This window comes from Macaca fascicularis, chromosome 3 (assembly GCF_037993035.2).
Source record: "Macaca fascicularis isolate 582-1 chromosome 3, T2T-MFA8v1.1".
Taxonomy (NCBI): Eukaryota; Metazoa; Chordata; class Mammalia; order Primates; family Cercopithecidae; genus Macaca; species Macaca fascicularis.
The window spans coordinates 148,899,865-148,921,655 of record NC_088377.1 but is presented as its reverse complement, the minus strand read 5'-3'; the positions used below and the strand labels follow the sequence as shown (position 1 = coordinate 148,921,655).

Genomic DNA, 21,791 nt, shown 5'->3' with positions numbered 1-21,791 from the left:
ACTAAATAACTCCTCATTACCCTCTTCTCCTAACCTCTGGAAACCTCCATTTTACTTCGTGTCTTTATGAATTCGACCACTACAGGTACCTCATGTTAACTGGAATCGTACATTATTTGTCTTTTTTTGACTGGCTTATTTCACTTAGCAAAATGTCCTCAAGGTTTATCCGTGTTGTAATGTACATCATAATTTCCTGCCTTTTAAAGGCTGAATAATATTTCATTGTGTATGTATACTATATTTTGTTTATCCATTCATCCATCAGTGGACACTTGATTTGCAAGCATATGTATTGTTTTCTGTTACCCTTATGTATTGGTTTCCTGGGGCTGTCATTAAAAATTTACACAAGGCTAAAAAAGAATTTAAGGAGAAAAAATTGCCACAACTGGGGTGACTTAAAACAATAGAAATGTATTTTCTCACAGTTCTGGAAGCTGGAAGTCAAATCAAGGTGTTGGCAAAACACCTTGAAATCTTTTTTTTTTTTTTTTTTTTTTTTTTTTGAGACGGAGTCTCACTCTGTCACCCAGGCTGGAGTGCAGTGGCCGGATCTCAGCTCACTGCAAGCTCCGCCTTTTGGGTTCATGCCATTCTCCTGCTTCAGCCTCCCGAGTAGCTGGGACTACAGGTGCCTGCCACCTTGCCCGGCTAGTTTTTTGTATTTTTTAGTAGAGACGGGCTTTCACTGGGTTAGCCAGGATGGTCTCGATCTCGTGACCTTGTGATCCGCCCGTCTCGGCCTCCCAAAGTGCTGGGATTACAGGCTTGAGCCACCGCGCCCGGCACACCTTGAATTCTTGAAGAATTCTTAGCCTCTTGTGAGGTTCTAGTGGCTCCCATCAATCCTGGGTGTTCCTTGCTTTGTAATTGTATCATTCCAGTCTCTGTCTCTGTCGTCACATACACTTTTATGCTGTGTGTCTCTGCTCTTCTTTTAAAAGGGCATCAGTCATTGGCTTAAAGGCCTACTATAATTCAGTTATGACTTTATCTCAACTAATTACATCTGCAAAGATGCTGTCTTCAAATAAGGTCACATTCTGAGGTTTGGTTGGACATGATTTTTGGAAGGACACTGTTCAATCACTATGCCTTCTACAATTTAATTCATTTGCTAAGCATATAAAGATGTATATTAACTCTGACTACCATAACAGAATATCATAGACTGGATGGTTTAAACAGCAGAAATTTATTTCCTCACAGTTCTAGAGATTGGAAAGTCCAAGACAAAGGTCTAGCAGGATTCAGTTTCTGGTGAAGGCTCTGCTTCTTGCTTACAGCCACCTTCTTGTGGGTCTTGCCATGGCAGAGAGAGTAAGCAAGCTTTCTGGTATCTCTTCTTCTTAGGGCACTAATCCCATGAGACCAACCCTCCCAACCCCTTGTCATGACATTGTTGCAGGATTTTCCTTAGTTCAGCTAATGATGGGGTCCTTGTTCATCCCATGGCCATGAAAATTTAGGCTTGCATATGGTTTGAAGGGTGAGTGAAGCATGGTTTTATTGGGTGAAAAAGGAAAAAGGGGGAAAACAGGGCCTTTCGCAAAGCCAGAGTCCCTGCTACAGTGCTTCGTGCCTGGCAGTTCAAATCCCAGGTTCCACACAGGAAGAGGAAGGGCTAGGCTCCTCCCTGCTGCAAAGGCGGAGAACTTCCCAAGGCTCCACCTCAGTGGGCAGGCAGGTTGGAGTTTCTCCAGGGACCCCCTCCCACCTGGCTGTCTCATTCCCCCCTCTAAAGAAGTACATCTAACTGCCATTAGATGAAGGGTAAAGATGAAGACTGATCTTAACTGCTTCCTGCTGACAGGGGGCGCTATTTTGGGGGAAATGGCAGTCAGAGCTCCCTAGAGGCCAATTTAAGGGTTTCCAGCAGAAGGAGCCATCGTCAGAGGCTCCGGTTGTGTGACCATTTGGAGCCTGATAGCTTGAAGGCAAGAACAGACAAACCATCTTATTAGAAGACATGTATCAAAATGAAACAAGGGGAGGGGTAAGGACAGCTCAAAAATTCCGAGGCCTTCTACCAGTTTGCACAGGGAGAGGGAAGCCAAAACCCTGACTGGCAAAAAAAAAACTTTCCCCTTTTGCCGGTATGTTGGGCTTTTGGGTTCTCTTCCCCGAGCCTAATCCTAAGCCAACGAGTTTGAATAATTAATTCTTTCCAGTTTGGAGGATGCATCTAAAAGGAGTGTCCCGTAGTACGGAGACACAATTACCTATCAGTGAAGAGAGGACAGATAAGAAGAAGGGATAAAAGAAGCCGTCTTTTAATGGCATCCCAGGGGTTCAGGATGCATTAGAAACGGGTACAGACTGAAGATGAATGGCTGCCCATTTAGAAAGAGGGGAACAGGCATCCCTGGTTCCCTTCTCTTCCTACCAGATACCTGGGGTACGTGAGGGAGAGAGGGAAGAGTATCCTCTTTCCCTCTTCTGTCCTTGCACCTCCAAGTTCTGGCAACCTTGACAGGCACCGCCATGAGTGCAAAAGCAGCTTGTAACCTTGAGGTGGGGGGCCTAGAGAATAGGAATTATCCACTCTTACCTATGTCTCTGTAGCACCTACTGTCAGTAATCTTGGAGTTCCCTAGACCTCATTTATGCCATGGATATTAACCTGGCCTTTATCCATGAAACAGGAAGGTTGGGGTTGGGTGAATTGTCAGGAATGAGCCACGCTCACCTGTGCTGTGCCTTTTAACCTCTGTTGTCATTTGCCTCTGGATCCCTCACATCCAGTTTTCTTTCCTAGGGCTTTGACCCAAAGCTTGGAATTGAGCCTGGGACAAAAATGTGTCTTGGAGGGGTTGCATGGACTTCTTATCATAAGCTGAATGCTAAGGTGAAACTGTATGATTGAGTCCTCCTCCAACAAGGGAGAGAAAATGATGTCTTGTGACACACCCAGATAACTAGTAGCTATAGTCATGCTTTCTAGGATTTGGGTGCATGGTGCTTGGCTTTGGTTAGCTCCCTTGATCTTACTTTCCCAAAAGGAAACCTCTGAGTGATGGGCATCTTATTTATTCCGATCACCTGGCAGGATTTGCAGGTTTTTAGCTCAGAACTAGAAAACTGATCCAGATTTTTACGTTACCCATCCCTCTTGTTCTTTCTGAGTTGCAGCTGGAGATTGCTGTTTGATTTACAGGAACAAGCAGGGTTAGTCTAAAATGTAGGTGAAAATTTAAAAACAACTAGTGAATTTAGACTTTAATGACAAATATATGATGAGTTTTGAAACGTAATTTCTCTCTCTCTCCAGTCCTCATGTTTGTTAAAAATTCATCACAGGACTGAGTTCTTTGAAAAATAGACTTTAGGCTGGGTGCAATGGCTCATGCCTGTAATCTCAGCACTTTGGGAGGCTGAGGCGGTTGGATCACTTGAGGTCAGGAGTTCAAGACCAGCCTGGCCAACATGGTGAAACCCCATCTCTACTAAAAATACAAAAAATTAGCTGGGCGTGATGGTGGGCACCTGTATTCCCAGCTACTCAGGAGGCTGAGGCAGAGGAGAATCGCTTGAACCCAGGAAGTGGAGATTGCAGTGAGTTGAGATCGCACCATTGCACTCCAGCCTAGGCAATAAGAGTGAAACTACCTCTCAAAAAAAGAAAAAAAAAAAAAGAAAAATAGACTTTAGTTTTATACTTGGCCTGATTATTTGCATAAAGTGCAGCAATAATAATTATTTCTACATAGGCCTTTTTGATTGGCTTTGATGGAATTCTGTTCTACAAGGAATCTCAGATAAGACCTTTTAAAGCCAAGCCCAACCGTGGGTTTATATCCTCAAATACCTGTGATTTGGGTGATCCTCTCCTCTTAAGGTCCCAAGATAAACTTGGAGCTCCTGGACCTGTTAGAAACTGACATTCTTTACTGACCATAGGTCAGGAACACTTTACAGGGACTGAACTGATGAGGGTTTGAGGCCAGTTTCGCCACTGGACTTTTATTCGCTCTGCAAGTCACGACTGACTCCTTAAAGAGAAGCATACCCTTCCAGTCAAAGCCTTGGTAAAATTACCAGTTTTCTCAATTGTGTTGTGTTGCAAAAGAAAATTGAATTCTTACTGCGCTGATGCAAACAACTATATTGCCATAAGAATACTCACAGATAGTTTCCAAATTTTAGAGGAACTAGATAGAAACAAACATGCTCCAACTCTTGATCACAGGGGATATACCTTGCCAAACTACTAAAGGCCATAAATGTTTAAAATAAGTTTCCTTGACTCTGAAAAACAAAACAAGGATCAACAATATTCCAACCAAAAGTCAAAAAGGTTGTTTCAGCTTTCTGAGTTCAGTAGTTATTTAGTTAAATATTGTTTTGTTTGATAGGCGTGAACATTTTACCTCTTCATGAGTCTTGCACATTTCCTTTATTCCAGTGTCACAATCTCCAAAGTTACGAGAAGCCTGTATTTGAGAGCACCTGTCAAAGTTCTGTAGATTATAAACCATCTTTTGAAAAGGATAAAAACAAGACAACAATTGTCTGTGAATTGCAAAATGTCCAGGGTAGTTACAGTTGGAGATACAATTGACAAAGAAGTTTGGTTATCTCCAAGGTTTCCAATAACTTAACCTTAATTATGATTAGTAGCATATACTTAGGCATTACAATTTTAGAAATCCCATACAATTTGGAATATATGTTAGCAATATTTACAAAAATATAACCTAAAGAAGACTGAACATCATTTTGGCAATTCCATGTAGCTAAGCATGTCAAATAATCCTGTTTACCTCTCTTTTCTGGACATTCCAGGGGCCCTCTGGACTATCTGAAAAGCCAGGTGTCAGGAAAGACAATTCTGAAATTGAAGTTTGATTTTGGGAAGCCTTTTTAATGTTTTTAAAGTACTTGATTTTATGAAATAGAATTCCAGATTACCATAAACAATTTTATTTTGTCAAAATGACTCAGAAATTTTAAAGAAGCAAAAACCTTTTATAAACCTTTTGAATTAAGTTAATATGTTCACACAGAGAACCTCTTATACAAGATTAATTTCCACAATTTTCCACCACTTGTTTGAACCTTCAGCTTTCTCTTACCTAATTTAAAACAATCCTTTAACCCTAGGTAAAAATGTGTATCTCCATGCTTCTTTTAACATATTACAGCGAAAAACCACATTTTACTGTTCTTACACCCCTTGCATGTAAATCTATTTCCAGTAGTCTCAATTACATGTTATAGTGGTAATTCCTAGTAATTTTTAACTTTAAGGTAAAACTTTGTGTGCTAAGTGCCACTAAGGTTTTACTTCACCGTAATTAAGGGCGTGGTTAGCTCCATATGTCCCCAGGCCTTACAAATTGTGAAGCTGGCGGCAGTTTCCAAGCCCAAAAAGCAATTTATAACCTTAAAACATTTAGTAAACCTTCCAACTGACTTGCATAGTTTAGTTCACCTAGTTACATTTTTATGACACCTGCATTTTACCAATAGTCTTTAAGCCTGCTTTTATTTCTCAAAGATTAAAGTCACATGAACTGAAAGATATCACAGCTTTTAACTTCCCTTAAAGAAATAGTTGATCCAATCTCTTGTTTTTCTTTAGGTCAAAGTAATTAGAGCCCCTTTTACAGATATCACACACAGTATACACACAGGCGGAATAAAACCCAGTTGCTGGGTGGAGCCTTTTAAGAGAGGGCTAGGAAAAGATGCTGATGTGGAACTAGAGAGCACTCATCCTCTAAGGCAGGATTGCTAAGCAAAGCCTTGCCAAGCAGTTACCTGCCATGCCCCAGGATGTGAAACAAGGCTTGCAGCACAAACTACGCAGATGCGCAAAGCACACCAGACTGGCCACAACCCAAGACTAGCCACACAAATCCTTTTTCACAATTAAAGCTTTCCAGAGCGTATGAATAGTGATAGTGGCGGGGCGAGGGCAGGGGGGGGCTGGTCTGGTAAAACGTCTTCTAGAAGAAAAAAAAATTTAGAAGTTAACTTGCTGATCAGGTAGAGAAGGGGTAAAGAAAAAAAAAAAACAGTTTAAATGCCTGGGAAGAACGTCTTACTCTTATGCAAGTTGTTCCTCCAGCAGGGAGAAAAGTTTAATTACTGTCCCATGGAGCTGGAGCTGAACCCTTTGGCCAGGGAAGGGGAAAGCTGCTGCAGTGGTGCCTGGCTGGGAACAAGCCAGCCTGCTGTGCGGGCACCCTTGGCACAGAGGGAAGTGCCTGGGGGAGCTGCTGCTCGCTGGTGCATCCCAAAAAGGGAAGGAAAAGCCCATGAAAAGGACCAGGAGTGATGGCAGGAGGGTGGGAGTGGGGGTCATGGTTTCCCTCACCCTTAGAAGTCCGAGGATGAATAGGCTCAGGAGCAACAGTGAGAGGTTTTGAGTCCCCATTTTACTCACCTCTTGTAGAGGTTCCACGTTGCATGCAAAAACTGTTGGAGGACTTTTCCTTAGTTGAGCTCAAGATGGGGTCCCACGGCCATGAAAATTTAGGCTCGCAGTTTGAAGGGTGAGTGAAGCAGGGGTTTACTGGGTGAAAGGGAAAAACCGGGAAAATGGACTCTCATAGGCCAGAGTCCCTGCTAGAGCGCTTCCCTCAAGGCAGTTGGAATCCCAGGCTCCACAGAGGAAGAGGAGGGGCCAGGCTCCTCCCTGCTGCAAAGGTTATGAGCTTCCCAAGGCTCCACCTCAGTGGGCAGGCGGGTCGGAGATTCTCCAGGGACCCGCTCCCACCTGGCTGTCTCAACATCATTCAACCTTAACTGTTTCCCGAAGGCCCCATCTCTAAATACCAATACATTGCAGGTTAGGGCTTCAATATGTGAGTTTTAGGGGACGCAGACATTCGATCTATAACAACATTCAAAAGCAAGACACAAATTTCAGGTTAGGCAATATTTTGGAAGTCAATGATTTTTAAAAACAATGACATACACTTTTGATTATGTATACACACAAGCATAAATCTTGCTTATATTGGCTTTTAACAAATACATAAGATAGGCTGGGCATGGTGGCTCACGCCTGTAATCCCAGTACTTTGGGAGGCCGAGGCGGGCGGATCACGAGGTCAGGGGATCCAGACCATCCTGGCTAACACAGTGAAACCTCGTCTCTACTAAAAGTACAAAAAATAAGCCAGGCGTGGCGGCGGGCGCCTGTAGTCCCAGCTACTCAGGAGGCTGAGGCGGGAGAATGGCATGAACCCGGGAGGCGGAGCTTGCAATGAGCCAAGATTGTGCCACTGCACTCCAGCCTGGGTGACAGAGCAAAACCCCGTCTCAAGAAAAGAAAAAAAAAAAGCCATAAGATTTATGTTTAATAATTTAGGCATTCGTGTATTGTTTTACTTTAATTTCTTTCCCCTAAAATAAATGATAAATCATTAGTGGTGTTTTAGTTGGTTAAACACTTCCTATTATTTTAGAATTTTTAAATTAAAATGTAATTAATAGGAAAATGCATGCACCATCAGGGTGCCACTTAATGAATTTTTCACAAAGTAAACAAACATGTATAACACGCACTCTGATTTAAAAAAAAAAAAAAAAAAAGCACCTTTCCAGCATTCCCAAAGTGTTCTGCATGCTCATTCTCATTTAATAAGCTTCCCTCATGTAATTCTTATACCAGAGTTTGAGAGCCACTTATGTAGGTAGCTGGATTTGTAGTAGGTATTAGTGTGGATCTCTTATCTGTCAGGTGTTATTGTTAATGGATTTGGGTTCCACCAATGTGCTGTCATTCACAGGCTTTTGTATATATTGTATCTCTGCTTGGAACCATTTTTCCTTTTGCTTTCCCACTCCTCTAAATCGTCCATACCTTCTTACTGCCACTTCTGACCACTTCCTATAGCTACTTCAGTTCAGATCATAGCTGAAACTACTTCCTTTAAGGAATGTCACCTCACTCCTCTATCCCTCTTTTCTCCCAAGTCTAAGTAATTGCCCCTCCTATGTGTTTTCATTAATCCCTCCATTTTCCCCCTCATTTGTCATAGTACATACTAATTGTTGATTTGCTTGCCTTTATCTCCCATCAGACCATAAATATTGAAAGGTCAGACAGTGCAGTGTCTGCTTCATTTTTTTAATCTACAGTACCTCACACAGTGTGAGCACATAGTGGATGATATACATTGAATGATGTTAAAATCATTATGTTTTAGTATTTAAAGGATATTAGAGTTCATCTAGTCCAGTCCCCTTATTTTACAGATGAGTGAACTAAAAGCCTGAAGTTTATTATTAATAAGGGTTCAATAAGAGCCAGTGGTCAAAACCAATGGTATTTGTAATGAAGCAGAATAGTGGGGAAAAAACACTAATGTTCAGTATCACTAGATGTTCTTCACTTGAATCATAGCTAGACAAAATTATTTCATTTCTAATTTTTGTAATGTTCCAGTTCTGGCTCTGACTAGATTATTCTAGCATTCCATTTGTGTTCTCTCATTCCTACTGATTCTGTTTTATATTTATCTCCTTTGTAATTTCTCAATTCTAATCCCGTCCCGTCCCCTCCCCTCCCTCCCCTCCCCTCCCCTCCCCTCGCCTCCACAGTGGGGTCCGCCCCCTGCAACCTCTGCCTCCCAGGCTCAAGTGATTCACCTGCCTCAGTGTTCCAGGTAGCTGGGGCTACAAGCACATGCCACCACACCCAGCTAATTTTTGTATTTTTAATAGAGACAGGGTTTCGCCATGTTGGCCAGGGTGGTCTTCAACTCCTGACCTCAGGTGATCCACCTGCCTCAGCCTCCCAAAGTGCTGGGATTACAGGTGTCTAACAGTTTTCTATTTTCATTATTTATTACTTCAATTTAGTTTGCTTCCTAGACTAGATTCCTGCGATGATCCATTTCAAAAGTGTTCACATTTCCAGCAAAGAATGCCCCATGGGCACCTTAGACTCATCCATGTTTATATAAATAATTAATTGACAACTATGTAAATGCAACATAATTAACATTTTTTTTCATGTACACAGTATTCCAGCCAGTAGTCTGTTCACCAGGCATCGTTTAAAGTCCAGCAAAATCATTTAGTCTGTTGGTTCCCAAATGCTGGTTCTCAGGTAGCTGCTGACGGTATCAGACTCAGCTGAAGAGCTTTGAAAAATATAAATAACCAGGCCTCAATCTGATCCAAGTGAATCAAAATTTTGTTGTCTGTCTTTTTCTAAAAAAGATCTTCAGCCAGCTTTTGGAATCCCTCCTTTCATCTTGCCTCATCATTTTAATGTCTTATGAAATTAAGACACAGAGGAAAGAGCTGACTTCCTCAGGGCTACCCAAATGGTGTCTATTGGGTAACTTTATTTTAATAAGTAAAGTAGCATGATAAGAATTCCTTTGGAATTGGAGCAAAGCGAATTCTTAACATTCTTAAAAGTTTTGAAATATTAATAAATGGTGTCAGAACCAATATTTTTTATTATATCTATACTGAATATCAGATAATGTAAATGTGTTGTCCCAATAGTCTTTGCAACTGTCTCACAATTTATTAGCAAAGCAAATCATAGAAATTTACACACTGTTCACTTACTCAACTGACACTTCTTGAATACATATCTAGGACGTACGCTGGATGCAAGGAGTATAGCAGTGAACAAAACAAATGTGGAATCTTCCCACACAGATTGTAAAATTTGATGAGGAGGCAAACGTTAATTATATACATAAATACAGTTCAATGAATGATAAAGTAATTTGCCCAGAGTCACACAGCTTATCTTTAGGAGAGCTGGGTTTTCATCCCAAGAATAATTTTTAAAGCCCATGTTCTTTCCACTACAGCATGATGCTAATGGATCAAGGTAAAAGAACTAATGTTTGGGGCCTCTTCTCCTATCTTCTAATGCTAAAGATTATATTATTTTTGTTTTTTATGCTTCCATTCTTTGTTGATAGAATACAGATTATTAGGTCATAAAAAGGGCAAAACATATTGTTTCACTGAAAATAAACTTCATAAAATCTTTGTGAAAAATGCTTTGGAATCAGGCTTGAAATAAAATTTTATCTGCCCCTGACTACAGGAAGAAAACATGTAGTCAAAGAAACTCATTGTTCCTGCTTCTCCTCTGTAGTCTGTATTCATGAGGGACTAAGGCTAGGGAAAAAAATAAGTCAGTTTCACTAGTAAATCAAACTATGAGTTCACTTTGTATTATTTTTATCCTTATTATTATTACATGGAGATATCTTATATCGTCCAAGCTTTTCCAAAACATAGCACTATTCTCTAAATAATATCAAGCATTTGGTCATACCAGAGTTTATGTAACTAGGTCCTGCATTTTTGGATGTGTAATTAATTTTCAAATTTGTATGATTCTATTGAGTGATGAAAATAAAAAAAACTTGGTTAATTCTCTGTTTATGTTTATTGGTCTGAAAGTTCCCTGAAGTCAGGGAAAGTTACTTCTCTTTGTGCTCCCTGTTCCTTGCACAATGTCTGGCACATAAAACCCACTCCATAAGCTTTGTCAATTGCTTGTATCCTTGAATTCTTAATCTACTGGAGTCAGAATTTTTACTGATACATTCTGGTAAACTCTTTATCAAAGATGCATATATGTTCATACCATTCTTTGATATTTGCTATAAATATTTACCTTAATATGTTATTGATGCTACAATTATGGGTGTTTTTATATGCAAATGTTTTATCTTTAATTTTACTTTTAATTTCTTTTTTTATTATACTTTAATTTCTGGGATACATATGCATAATGTGCAGGTTTGTTACATAGGTATACACCTGCCATGGTGGTTTGCTGCACCCATCAACCTGTCATCTACATTAGGTATTTCTCCTAATGGCATCCCTCCCCTAGCCCCTGACCCTCGACAGGCCCTGGTGTGTGATATTCCTTTCTCTGTGTCCATGTGTTCTCATTGTTCACTTCCCACTTATGAGTGAGGACATGTGGTGTTTGGTTTTCTGTTCCTGTGTTAGTTTGCTGAGAATGATGGTTTCCAGTTTCATCCATGTTCCTGCGGAGGACATGAACTCATCCTTTTTGTGGCTGTATAGTATTCCATGTGTATGTGTGCCCCATTTTCTTTATCCAGTCTATCATTAATGGGCATTTGGGTTGGTTCCAAGTCTTTGCTATTGTGAACAGTGTTACAGTAAACATGTATATGCATGTGCCTTTATAGTAGAATGATGTATAACCCTTTGGGTATATACCCAGTAATGAGATTGCTGGGTCAAATGATGTTTCTGGTTCTAGATCCTTGAGGAATCACCACATTGTCTTCCACAATGGTTGAACTGATTTACACTCCCACCAACAGTGTAAAAGTGTTCCTATTTCTCCACATCTTCTCCAGCATCTGTTGTTTCCTGACTTTTTAATGATCGCTGTCCTAACAAGCATGAGATGGTATGTCACTGTGGTTTTGATTTGCATTTTTCTAATGATCAGTGATGATGAGCTTTTTATCATATGTTTGTTGGCCACATAAACGTCTTCTTTTGAGAAGTATCTGTTCATGTCCTTTGCCCACTTTTTGATGGAGTTACTCGTTTTTTTCTTGTAAATTTGTTTAAGTTCTTTGTAGATTCTGGATATTAGCCCTTTGTCAGCCCTGGATAGATGGCAAAAATGTTCTCCTATTCTGTTGGTTGCCTGTTCACTCCGATGATAGTTTCTTTTGCTGTGCAGAAGCTCCATAGTTTAATTAGATCCCATTTGTCAATTTTGGCTTTTGTGGCCATTGCTTTTGGTGTTTGAGTTGTGAAGTCTTTGCCCATGCCTAGGTCCTGAATGGTATTGCCTACGTTTTCTTCTAGGGTTTTTATGGTGTTAGGTCTTACATTTAAGTCTTTAATCCATCTTGAGTTAACTTTTGTATAAGGTGTAAGTAAGGGGTCCAGTTTCAGTTTTCTGCATATGGGTAACCAGTTTTCCCAGCACCATTTATTAAATAGGGAATCCTTTCCCCATTGCTTGTTTTTGTCAGGTTTGTCAAAGAGCAGATGGCTGTAGATGTGTGGCATTATTTCTGAGTCCTCTGTTCTGTTCCATTAGTCTATATATCTGTTTTGGTACCAGTACCATGCTGTTTTGGTTACTGTAGCCTTGTAGTATAGGTTGAAGTCAGGTAGTGTGATGCCTCCAGCTTTATTCTTTTTGCTTAAGATTATCTTGGCTATATGGGCTCTGTTTTGGTTCCATATGAAATTTAAAGTAGTTTTTTTCTAATTCTGTGAAGAAAGTAAATGGTAGCTTAATGGGGATAGCATTGAATATATAAATTACTTTGGGCAGTATGACCATTTTCATGATATTGATTCTTCCTATCCATGAGCATGAAATGTTCTTCCATTTGTTTGTGTCCTCTCTTATTTCGTTGAGCATTGGTTTGTAGTTCCCCTTGAAGAAGTCCTTCACCTCGCTTGTAAGTTGGATTCCTAGGTATTTCTTTGTAGCAATTGTGAATGGGAGTTCATTCATGATTTGGCTCTCTATTATTGGTGTATAGGAATGCTTGTGATTTTTGCACGTAGATTTTGTATCCTGAGACTTTGCTGAAGTTGCTTATCAGCTTAAGGAGATTTTGGGCTGAGACGATGGGGTTTTCTAAATACATAATCATGTCATCTACAAACAGAGACAATTTGACTTCCTGTCTTCCTATTTGAATACCTGTTATTTCTTTCTCTTGCCTGATTGCCCTGGCCAGAACTTCCAATACTATGTTGAATAGGAGTGATGAGAGAGGGCATCCTTATCTTGTGCTGATTTTCAAGGGGAATGTTTTCAGCTTTTGCCATGATAATTGGCTGTCTGTGGGTTTGTCATAAATAGCTCTTATTATTTTGAGATGTTTCATAAGTACCTAATTTATTGAGTATTTTTAGCATGAAGGGGTATTTAATTTTGTTGAAGGCCTTTTCTGCGTCTATTGAGATAACGTGGTTTTTGTCATTGGTTCTATTTATGTGATGGATTACGTTTATTGATTTATGTATGTGGAACCAGCCTTATATCCCAGGGATGAAGCCAACTTGATCATGGTGGATAAGCTTTTTCATGTGCTGCTGGATTCGGTTTGCCAGTATTTTATTGAGGATTTTCACATCGATGTTCATCAGGGATATTGGCCTGAAATTTTCTTTTTGTGTTGTGTTTGACTGCTAAGTGGTAGAGTTTGGATCCTGATTTAGGTCTGGCTCCAAAGTCTGTGAAATAAGAATAACAAAAAACTGGTAATGCAATACAGAATCCAATAGAAGCCAAAATTTAGTTACTTAACAAGATTAACAAACTAAATTGATAAGTACCAAGAAGACTGATGAGGAGACGGGAAAAAGAGGTACAAATTACCACTATCAAGAATGAAAAAGGTGATCTAATAACAGACCCAACAAAAACTAAAAAGATGTTAAGACAAAAGTATGAGTTTACACCAATTGATTTGAAAATTTAGATGAAATTGACAAATTTCTGGAAAACGACTTATCAAAAATAACACCAGGAAAATTATAAAATCTATCTAGTTCTTTGTCTATTAACAAAATTGAATTTATTATTAAACCTTTCCTTGGAGAAAACTCCAAAGCCAGACAGCTTCACTGGGGCGATTCTTCCAAACATTTAAGGAATAAATAAACCAGTGTTACATCAACTGTATCCAAGAATTAAGAAAGAGGGACCAAACGTATTTACTTGCTCATTTTATGAGGCCAGGATAACGTTAATATCAAAATGAGAATATTGTAAGAAAGTAAAATTACTAGCTGTCTTCCTTTAAAATCTCTACAAAAATACTAAGCAAAGAGTTAGTATATATAAGCCACAGAGATCTAAAACTGATAGTGTATTATGACCAAGATGGCTTTATTCCAGAAATATAATTTCTCCAGTAAAGGAGGAAAATTATCTCAATACATAGTTAATAACATTCAAAATCAATTCATGAATAAAAATACTCTTAGCAAGCCAGTATCTTTAATCTGATAAAGGGCATTTCTAAAAATCTTGATGGTGAAATATTCAAGGCTTTCCATTTGATATTGGGGATCATGCAAAAATACCAGTCTTACTACTCAGTGCAATGCTGCAGATCTTAGCCAAAGTAATAAGAAAAGCGATGAGATAGAGGAGAATGGGAAGGGAGAAATAAAAGTTATTCAGAAATACCTTGGTTATATAGATAGAAAAATCAAAACAATTTACAGATTGTTTACAAAAAATTTAAAAACATACCAGTTATATAAAAAATAATGTAAATAATTTAAACTGAAGATATATAAGACGTTTTCACAGAACACTATCTATAAAACATTAGGAGAAGTTAAAGACCTAAGTAAATGAAAAGAGATACCATATTCATGGTATTGAGAGTAGCTCAATGTTACAAAGATATCCGTTATTTCTCTCTATAGAGTTAATGCAATATCAGACAATACCTGCAAACTTTTTTTAAAAAAGGACATTTGTTAAGCCAATTTTGAAATTTATATGGAAGTGTCATATATCAAGAAGAGCCTATATCAAATTGAAGAACAGAGGCAGAGGATTGCCAAATCTGATATTTAAAGCTACAATAATTTAGATAGGTGAATTGTAAGGGTAGAGAAATGGTAGAGATTTGTAAGTCCAGAAACTCACACACATATTTAGAAACTTGGTTTATTGCAAAGGTGGCTTTTGGGGAGTGCAGGTTATTTTTATTTGCTCTTTTTTTGATCAATTGGGTATTCATGTGGAAAAACACTAATCTTGACTCCTATTTCACATTATATAGAAATTAATTCCAGGCGGATTGTATTTCTGAGCATGAAAGATAAACCAGTAGAGTTTCAGGAGAATAACTTTATGAATGAAAGATATCTTTATGAATGTGGGGTGGGGACCACTTTTCAAACAATACCAAAAGTGCTAAACCATAGAGATCAAGATTGATAAAATGGGCTATATTCAAATTAGGAATTTGTCTCCCTTAAAATACTTCATTAAGAATGGGAGAACATATTTGCAGTACATATAATTATCAAAGTGGTTGTATCCAAAATACATCAACAACTTTATATGTAAATGACAAAAAACAACTAGTTAAAAAAATGGGCAAAAGATATGAATAAGCTCTTCACAAAAGAAGATATCCAAATGGATAATTACCATGTAAGAAGTATTAAGTTTTTTAGTCATCATAGAAATACAAACTAAAATCATAGTACTCACTCCAAATAATAGCCAAAATTAAAGGAATGATCATTTGAATTTTTGGCAAATTTGTGGGGCATCCACAATTTTCATATATCGCTGGTGGGAGTGTAAATTGCTGCAATGGCTTTGTAAAATTGGCAGTATCTACAAACTCTAAGTATACTAATATGATTTAGCAATTCTACTCTTGCCTGCAAAAATGCATATGTATATATGTTCACTAATAGAGGTGTACAGAATGTTCATGGCAGCATACGTTAAAATACCTAAAAGTAGAAGTAAGCCAATTATTTATCAACAGTAGGATGGATAAACTAAAGCAAATTACTACAGTGGAATGCTGCACAGCAGTAAGAAATGAATCAACTACTGCTGCATCCAACCACATGGACGAATTTCACAAAAAATGTGTAGAGTAAAAGGGACAAGCCACAAGATAGGGACAAGCCACAAGATAACACATACTGTATAATTCCATTTATTTGAAATTCAAAAACAAAATAAATTTTTGGTGTTAGAAGTAATGATAGGGATAATATTTGGAACAGTGCAGTTTGGGGAGCTACACAAGATCCACAGGTGCTGATAATATTTAGCTTCATGATCTAGGTGATAATGTGTTCACTTTGTGATAATAAAGCTGTGCTTACATAATTAGCAGACTCCTCTGTATGTATGTTACTTAAAGAATTTTAGTTCAGATAATTGCAGTTTTGTAACTAGCATAATCTATGTATTAAGCTATAAATATGAGTACCGTTAATTGAAAAAGTGATCATGTTAATTGACAACTTTAAAATTAGTTCTAGAATTATTATAAATATTGTAAATTGTAAGTATTATAAATAGTGCTATAATATATACTTCTTTAATGATGAGCTATATATGTAATATAATACACTATTACATTAAAATAACACCAATAGTTTTTAGAAGTAACCTTTTCACACATATTTTCAGAAGTTGGAAGTTAGTAATTTTTGGAGTGGAGAATTTTGAAGAGTGGTTTATTTTAGCTGGGTGTTTTAAGTGAAAAATTTAAGTGTTTTTTAGTTGTTGTATGCATCTTACAATGTACATTCAGCTGATAACACTGAAACTGTGCTGTGTGTGGAGAAGCTATGCTTTTCAGATCCTCTGATAATAGTAAAGGCAATAAATATAGTTTTAAAGTATATCTGTATTCTAGTTTTATGAGGTGAAAGTGTTCTTTGATATTGCTCCAGCAGTGCTTTCTTGGTTATACATACACTTAAATAATGACATGGGAAATTTCTTTACAGCTGCCTCATTTTGATTTTTGGTCTCTACTAAAAAGTTTAAAGATAAAACAGTCTTGGGAGAAAGGGAAAAAAATGGAAATAACAGTAAAAGCAAATGCTATGCCCCTTGTTTTCAGTTAATAATTTTTTATGAAATAGCTTATTTTTTTTGTTGGCATACATTAAAAGAGAATTTACACCATAGAATTAAGTACTATTATGACCATATTAAATTAAGCTTTTTTATTAGAACATTTTAATTTGAAATAATATCCATTTGGTTCTTTACTTGTTTAATTAAAAAAAAACCTCAAATGAGTATTGTTATTCGCCAGCCATGTTTCCTGTTATTTTCTTTAAGCCAAATCTACCTGTTGTTCTGTTTTATTTATGTTTTGTACATTTTTCAATAAATATAAGTTCCATGAAGACAGGAACTTAATTGGTTTTGTTTCACTACTGTTTTTCCAGCACTCAGAGCTATTTCAGATACACAGTAGGCACGTGTAAATATTTGTAGTTAGAATGATTGAATGGATCAATGAAATATAATGAATAAGTCTGCATGGTTCAGCTCTCAATCAACTCCACAGAATTCACTTATTGTTTAAACACATGTAGAAATAACAAATGTTATTTCTAGTATGATTTTTATAGGGATTGGTGGTAGATTTTAAATAAGCTTGAATATTATACAACAGACTTTCGAACTTCTTGTTATTTTTTAAAGGAGGACAAAAATGGTAAGGGGGAAAATAATATACATCATATTTAGCTTTGTTTTTTATGAAATAAATAATGATTAAAAATAATCTGCACTTCAAATTGTGTTTTTTCTTGTCTTTGATAATTTTAAAATATGGTAGTATTTAAATATGATAGGACTGCTCAAGTACCACTTAAAATTGTATATATGTATTGGTTTTGTTTGTTTTCCTATTTATATCTGTTTCCACCCCACCCCACCTTTTTTAAGAATCCAACTCAAGTCGGAACAGCTCTTCAGGTTTTCTATAATCTTGGAACTTTGAAGGATACTATTACCAGCGTTGTGGATGGATATTGTGCTACTTTAGAAGAAAATATCAACAGTGCATTAGACATAAAAGTTTTGACTCAGCCTTCCCAGTCAGCTGTGAGAGGTATGGATGTGGTTTATATTTAGCTTCTTTATTTATTTATAACTGAGAAGTCCTTTGAAAAGTATGTGAAACACTCATGTTTCAAAGCAATCTAATGACTCATTTTTTAGTAGACAGAAAATGAGAGAAGAAATTATGTTTCAGAATTTATTTATATCGTTTTTGTCTAATCAGTGATTTGAACTGGCCAATTGGTATATTCAGAACTTCTAGATAAAGATCTATAAACTGTAGCATCATTTAGTTGAGAGGAAACAGATGCAAAAAAAAAAAAAAAAAAAAAAAAGGGCAAGGAACACATTTTTCTTCTAAAATCCTTATCCTTCCATGTGCTTCTTATTGAGACAGAAAATGTTTTTTAAGGAATGCCATCTCTACTTTAGCTTTCTGGACTTTTCTTTATGATAATTCTGGTACCCAGGAAAAATAATGACTAACTGTGGAGATAGAAACTGATAAAATCCTTGGGAACATTACAACTATATTAAAGTCTAAAGAAAACTGTTAAAGGATGGTAAATTCACGGTAGAGAGGAGTAGCGCTTCATTAGGAGTCTGTAAACCTTTTCCTACCAACACATAGCTGACATAGCTGGTGATACTTACATATACATACCCTTCTCCATAAAAGAAGATAGAAAAGACCACAGATTATATCCACCCTCTCTTACTTGCTGCTACTCCGTGTCTCCGTTTCTCCCCTTATATTCATTCTTCGTTTCTGTTGGTAGGAATGAACTATGCTTTCTCTCAGCAAAGACCAAGCACTTGCAGTTGTATTAGATCTCATCACTGCAAGGTATTGCTTTAGCAGATGCCTTCTTTCCACCAGATTGACAATATTTCTTTCTTTGCATCTCTTTCCCTTCACATACAGTTGTGTTATTGTATCTCCTTTGCTTAAAATCAATTAAATATATCTTAATGTATTTCTTCAGCTCTACTACCTGCATTTTATTTCTTCAGTCTTCAGGAAAATTCCCCGAAATGTTATCTGTAGTTAATGTTTCTGGTTTTTCTCCTTCCATTTTTCTGTTGAAGGCACTCTGATCTATCACAGGGTTGATGGAATAACTCATATTGAATTAATAAGAGTTCTGGATCCATAGTTAATAGTAAAAAACAGTGGCTATTTATTAATTTTTTTTTTTTTAGATTTTTAATTTTTTATTAAAAAAATATAGTTGGAGTTTTGCTATGTTGCCCCAGTTGGTCTTGAACTCCTGGCCTCAAGCAGTCCTCCTTTCCTTGGCCTCCCAAAGTATTGGGATTACAGGCATGAGCCACCATGCCTGGCCTATTATTATTTTTATATTTGCTATATATATGTGACCTTAATACTGAATATATATAACTTTTAAGTTGTACTAAACAAAAAGAGATAAAAGAATCTTAGGTCTTAAAGAGATTTTTAAAGGTTAGCCCTAGCCTCTGAATCGGTTTGTATTGAAACTATTCTGGAAGGATATCTTTGAAAAGAACTTGCCAAAGGAGATTTTACTCTTAGCTTTTCCCAGCAGTTATTCTCAGAAAGTTTGATATAATGTTTAAATTTCCAGGAGCAGTTTAATCTCATTCCCCCTTGTGTTGTCAAGAATGGGGAAAAAAATGAAAGCAGTTATTCACATGCTGTCAATCCTAATGTATGCCTCTTTTGTTGAAAGAATAAAGAGTTTTAAAGCTGCCTTATTACTATGCCTTGACAAGTGGATACCATGGTTTAACACAGAAACCTTAAGCATCAGTTCTTTATTATTTTCTTTAAAAGAGTAATCACAATTATTTTATATTTTTAAATGTTTTATAGACAGTATTAATGTTAGTTTCCTGATCTTGTTTATATTGAAGTTATGTAGGAGAATGTCCTTGTTTGTTGGAAATACACATTAAAATATTCAAGAATGATGGGCATCGTGTCAGTAACTTACAAGTTGTTCAGGGAAAATTTTTTTTACAATACTTATAAATTTTTTATAAATGTAAGATTATTTCAAAATTTTAAAAATACATAATAGGATTCTGTCAGTGTATGTTTCTGAGAGTGAATGGCTCACAGCTGATGAGGATCTAACAGAACCACTACACAGGAAATTGACAGTGGCATTCATGAGTGTGATGGTGCATGATCTCATTTTCAATCTGAGACTTCCTAAGAAGAGAAAAAAAATACACACACACACACACGTGAATATAAATAATACAATTTTAAGGATAAAAAATAAAAAGCCTGTAACTCAATAAGAAAAAGGTAAACAACCCAAGAGAAAAAAATGGATCAAGAATATGAATAGGCAGGTCACAGAAGAACACATTCAATAAACATGTGAGAAGATGCTCAGCCTCTTTTTGCGGGATGAAACAGTTATTAAGGAAATACAAATTAATCATCAGATTGGCAAAATCTAAGAACTAAGTTCTGGACAAGAGCAGAAACTGTTGTAAACTATGCAAGGAGAATAAAATCCACTTTACTCAATTTTATCTCTAAGGTGGAAAATGTGTTCACCTTATATTATACTTTCTAAGAATATACTGCAAGAAACTCTGGCACGTATATATAAGAATTTTTGTTACCTGGCTGGCATGGTGGCTCATGCCTGTAATCCCAGCACTTTGGGAGGCCAAAGTGGGTGGATCAACTTGAGGTCAAGAGTTTGAGACCAGCCTGGCCAACATGGTAAAACCCCCTCTCTACTAAAAATACAGAAAAATTAGCTGGGCATGGTGGCACATGCCTGTAATCCCAGCTACTCAGGAGGCTGAAGCAGGAGAATCGCTTGAACCCAGGAGGCAGAGGTTGCAGTGAGCCGAGATAGTGCCACTGCACTCAAGCCTGGGCAACAGAGCAAGACTCCATCTAAAAAAAAAAAAAAAAAAAGAATTTTAGTTACCTCATTGTTTACAAATAGTGAAAAAGTACAAGCAATGGATAAACTAGTTTTAAGGGGATTAATACACAGCGTTTAAATTAACAAATTTCCCGATATAGATAATGGTCAAAAACAGTACATGAAAAAGTTACAGAAACATATATACAGCATGATACCGATTTAAAGCCTAAGAACATGACAGACTATATTAAATTGTTTTTGCATGTGCACATATGTACTAACAGTGTAAACACGTGCATTGGAACAATGATCAACAATTTTAAGATACCAATGCTGGGCATGGTGGCACATGTCTGTAATCCCAGCTACTTGGGATGCTGAGGCGGAAGGATCACTTGAGCCCAGGAGTTCGAATCCAGCCTGAGCAACATAGCAAGACTCTATCTCTTAAAAACAAACTACAAAACCCAATACCATTACATCTGATGAGAGAGCAAGGGAAATGAGACTAGCAAAGGAGAGGACAAGGAAACTTCACTTTATTTAATGTTGTATTTCTTAAAGTTTGGTGGTTAGTGTTCATAACATTATTCTATATGCTTTTTTGTATGCCTGAAATATTTAACAATAAAACATAAATGTTAAGAAAGTCAAACAATGAAAAAAGATGATAATGAAGCAAAGTAGACAACACAGTATATCCAAATTTCATCACCCAGATAGATACTGTGGTTGTTACTATACAGTGAACAGTAGTCCATACATTTATCTGTGCATTTTATGTTATAGAAGGATAAATGGAGAGGCATAAATGGAATTTTAAGATACATGCTTTTTAAAAATATCTTTTTATTATAAAGTAAAACTTACACAAAAAAAACCGTAAATGAAACATGCAGCTTAATGAATTATTATAAGGTGAACACTTCCTAGGCTAAACCAGCCATCCAGAAACCTCTTTACCAATCACAACCAACCCCTCTCTCTCCCGTATGTAACCATTATCCTCACTTTTATATTGATAACTTCCTGTGTTTTTCTCTTTATAGTTTTATCATTCATGTGTGTGAACTTAAGCATCATAGTTTAGCCTTACCAGTTTTAGAAGTATACTTTTTAAAATAAAATATTTTATTTTCGTTCAACAAAATAATTAGAAATTTATGTGGCATCAAGGACTTAGTGAATTTCCAATTAATGCTTCTTCATAGGAAATACTAGATCCTAATTGATACCTCTAAATTTAAAAGTAATGAATGAAAGATTACAAAAAAAATTAAGAAATTGAAATCATTTGTTACTAAGTCTATTGAGTCTTTACTACTAAATGTGGGAGATAGGCATACTTAAACTTTTCCCTACCCCCCCATCCT

The 21,791-nt window shown here is 36.9% G+C and overlaps 1 protein-coding gene across 5 annotated transcripts in view; it reads left to right on the top strand.

Moving 5' to 3' along the window:
* Positions 1-21,791, top strand: part of COG5 (component of oligomeric golgi complex 5) — a 364,064-nt gene that overhangs the window by 181,032 nt on the left and 161,241 nt on the right. For 4 of the 5 annotated variants that reach the window (XM_045387484.2, XM_005550486.4, XM_065541066.1 and 1 more), the window contains one exon: positions 17,423-17,588. In XM_045387484.2, coding sequence (XP_045243419.2) covers positions 17,423-17,588 — 166 coding nt within the window. Of the gene's footprint in view, positions 1-11,239; positions 11,393-17,422; positions 17,589-21,791 lie in introns of those variants that run through there. The other variant, XM_074035780.1, reaches the window with a different exon arrangement.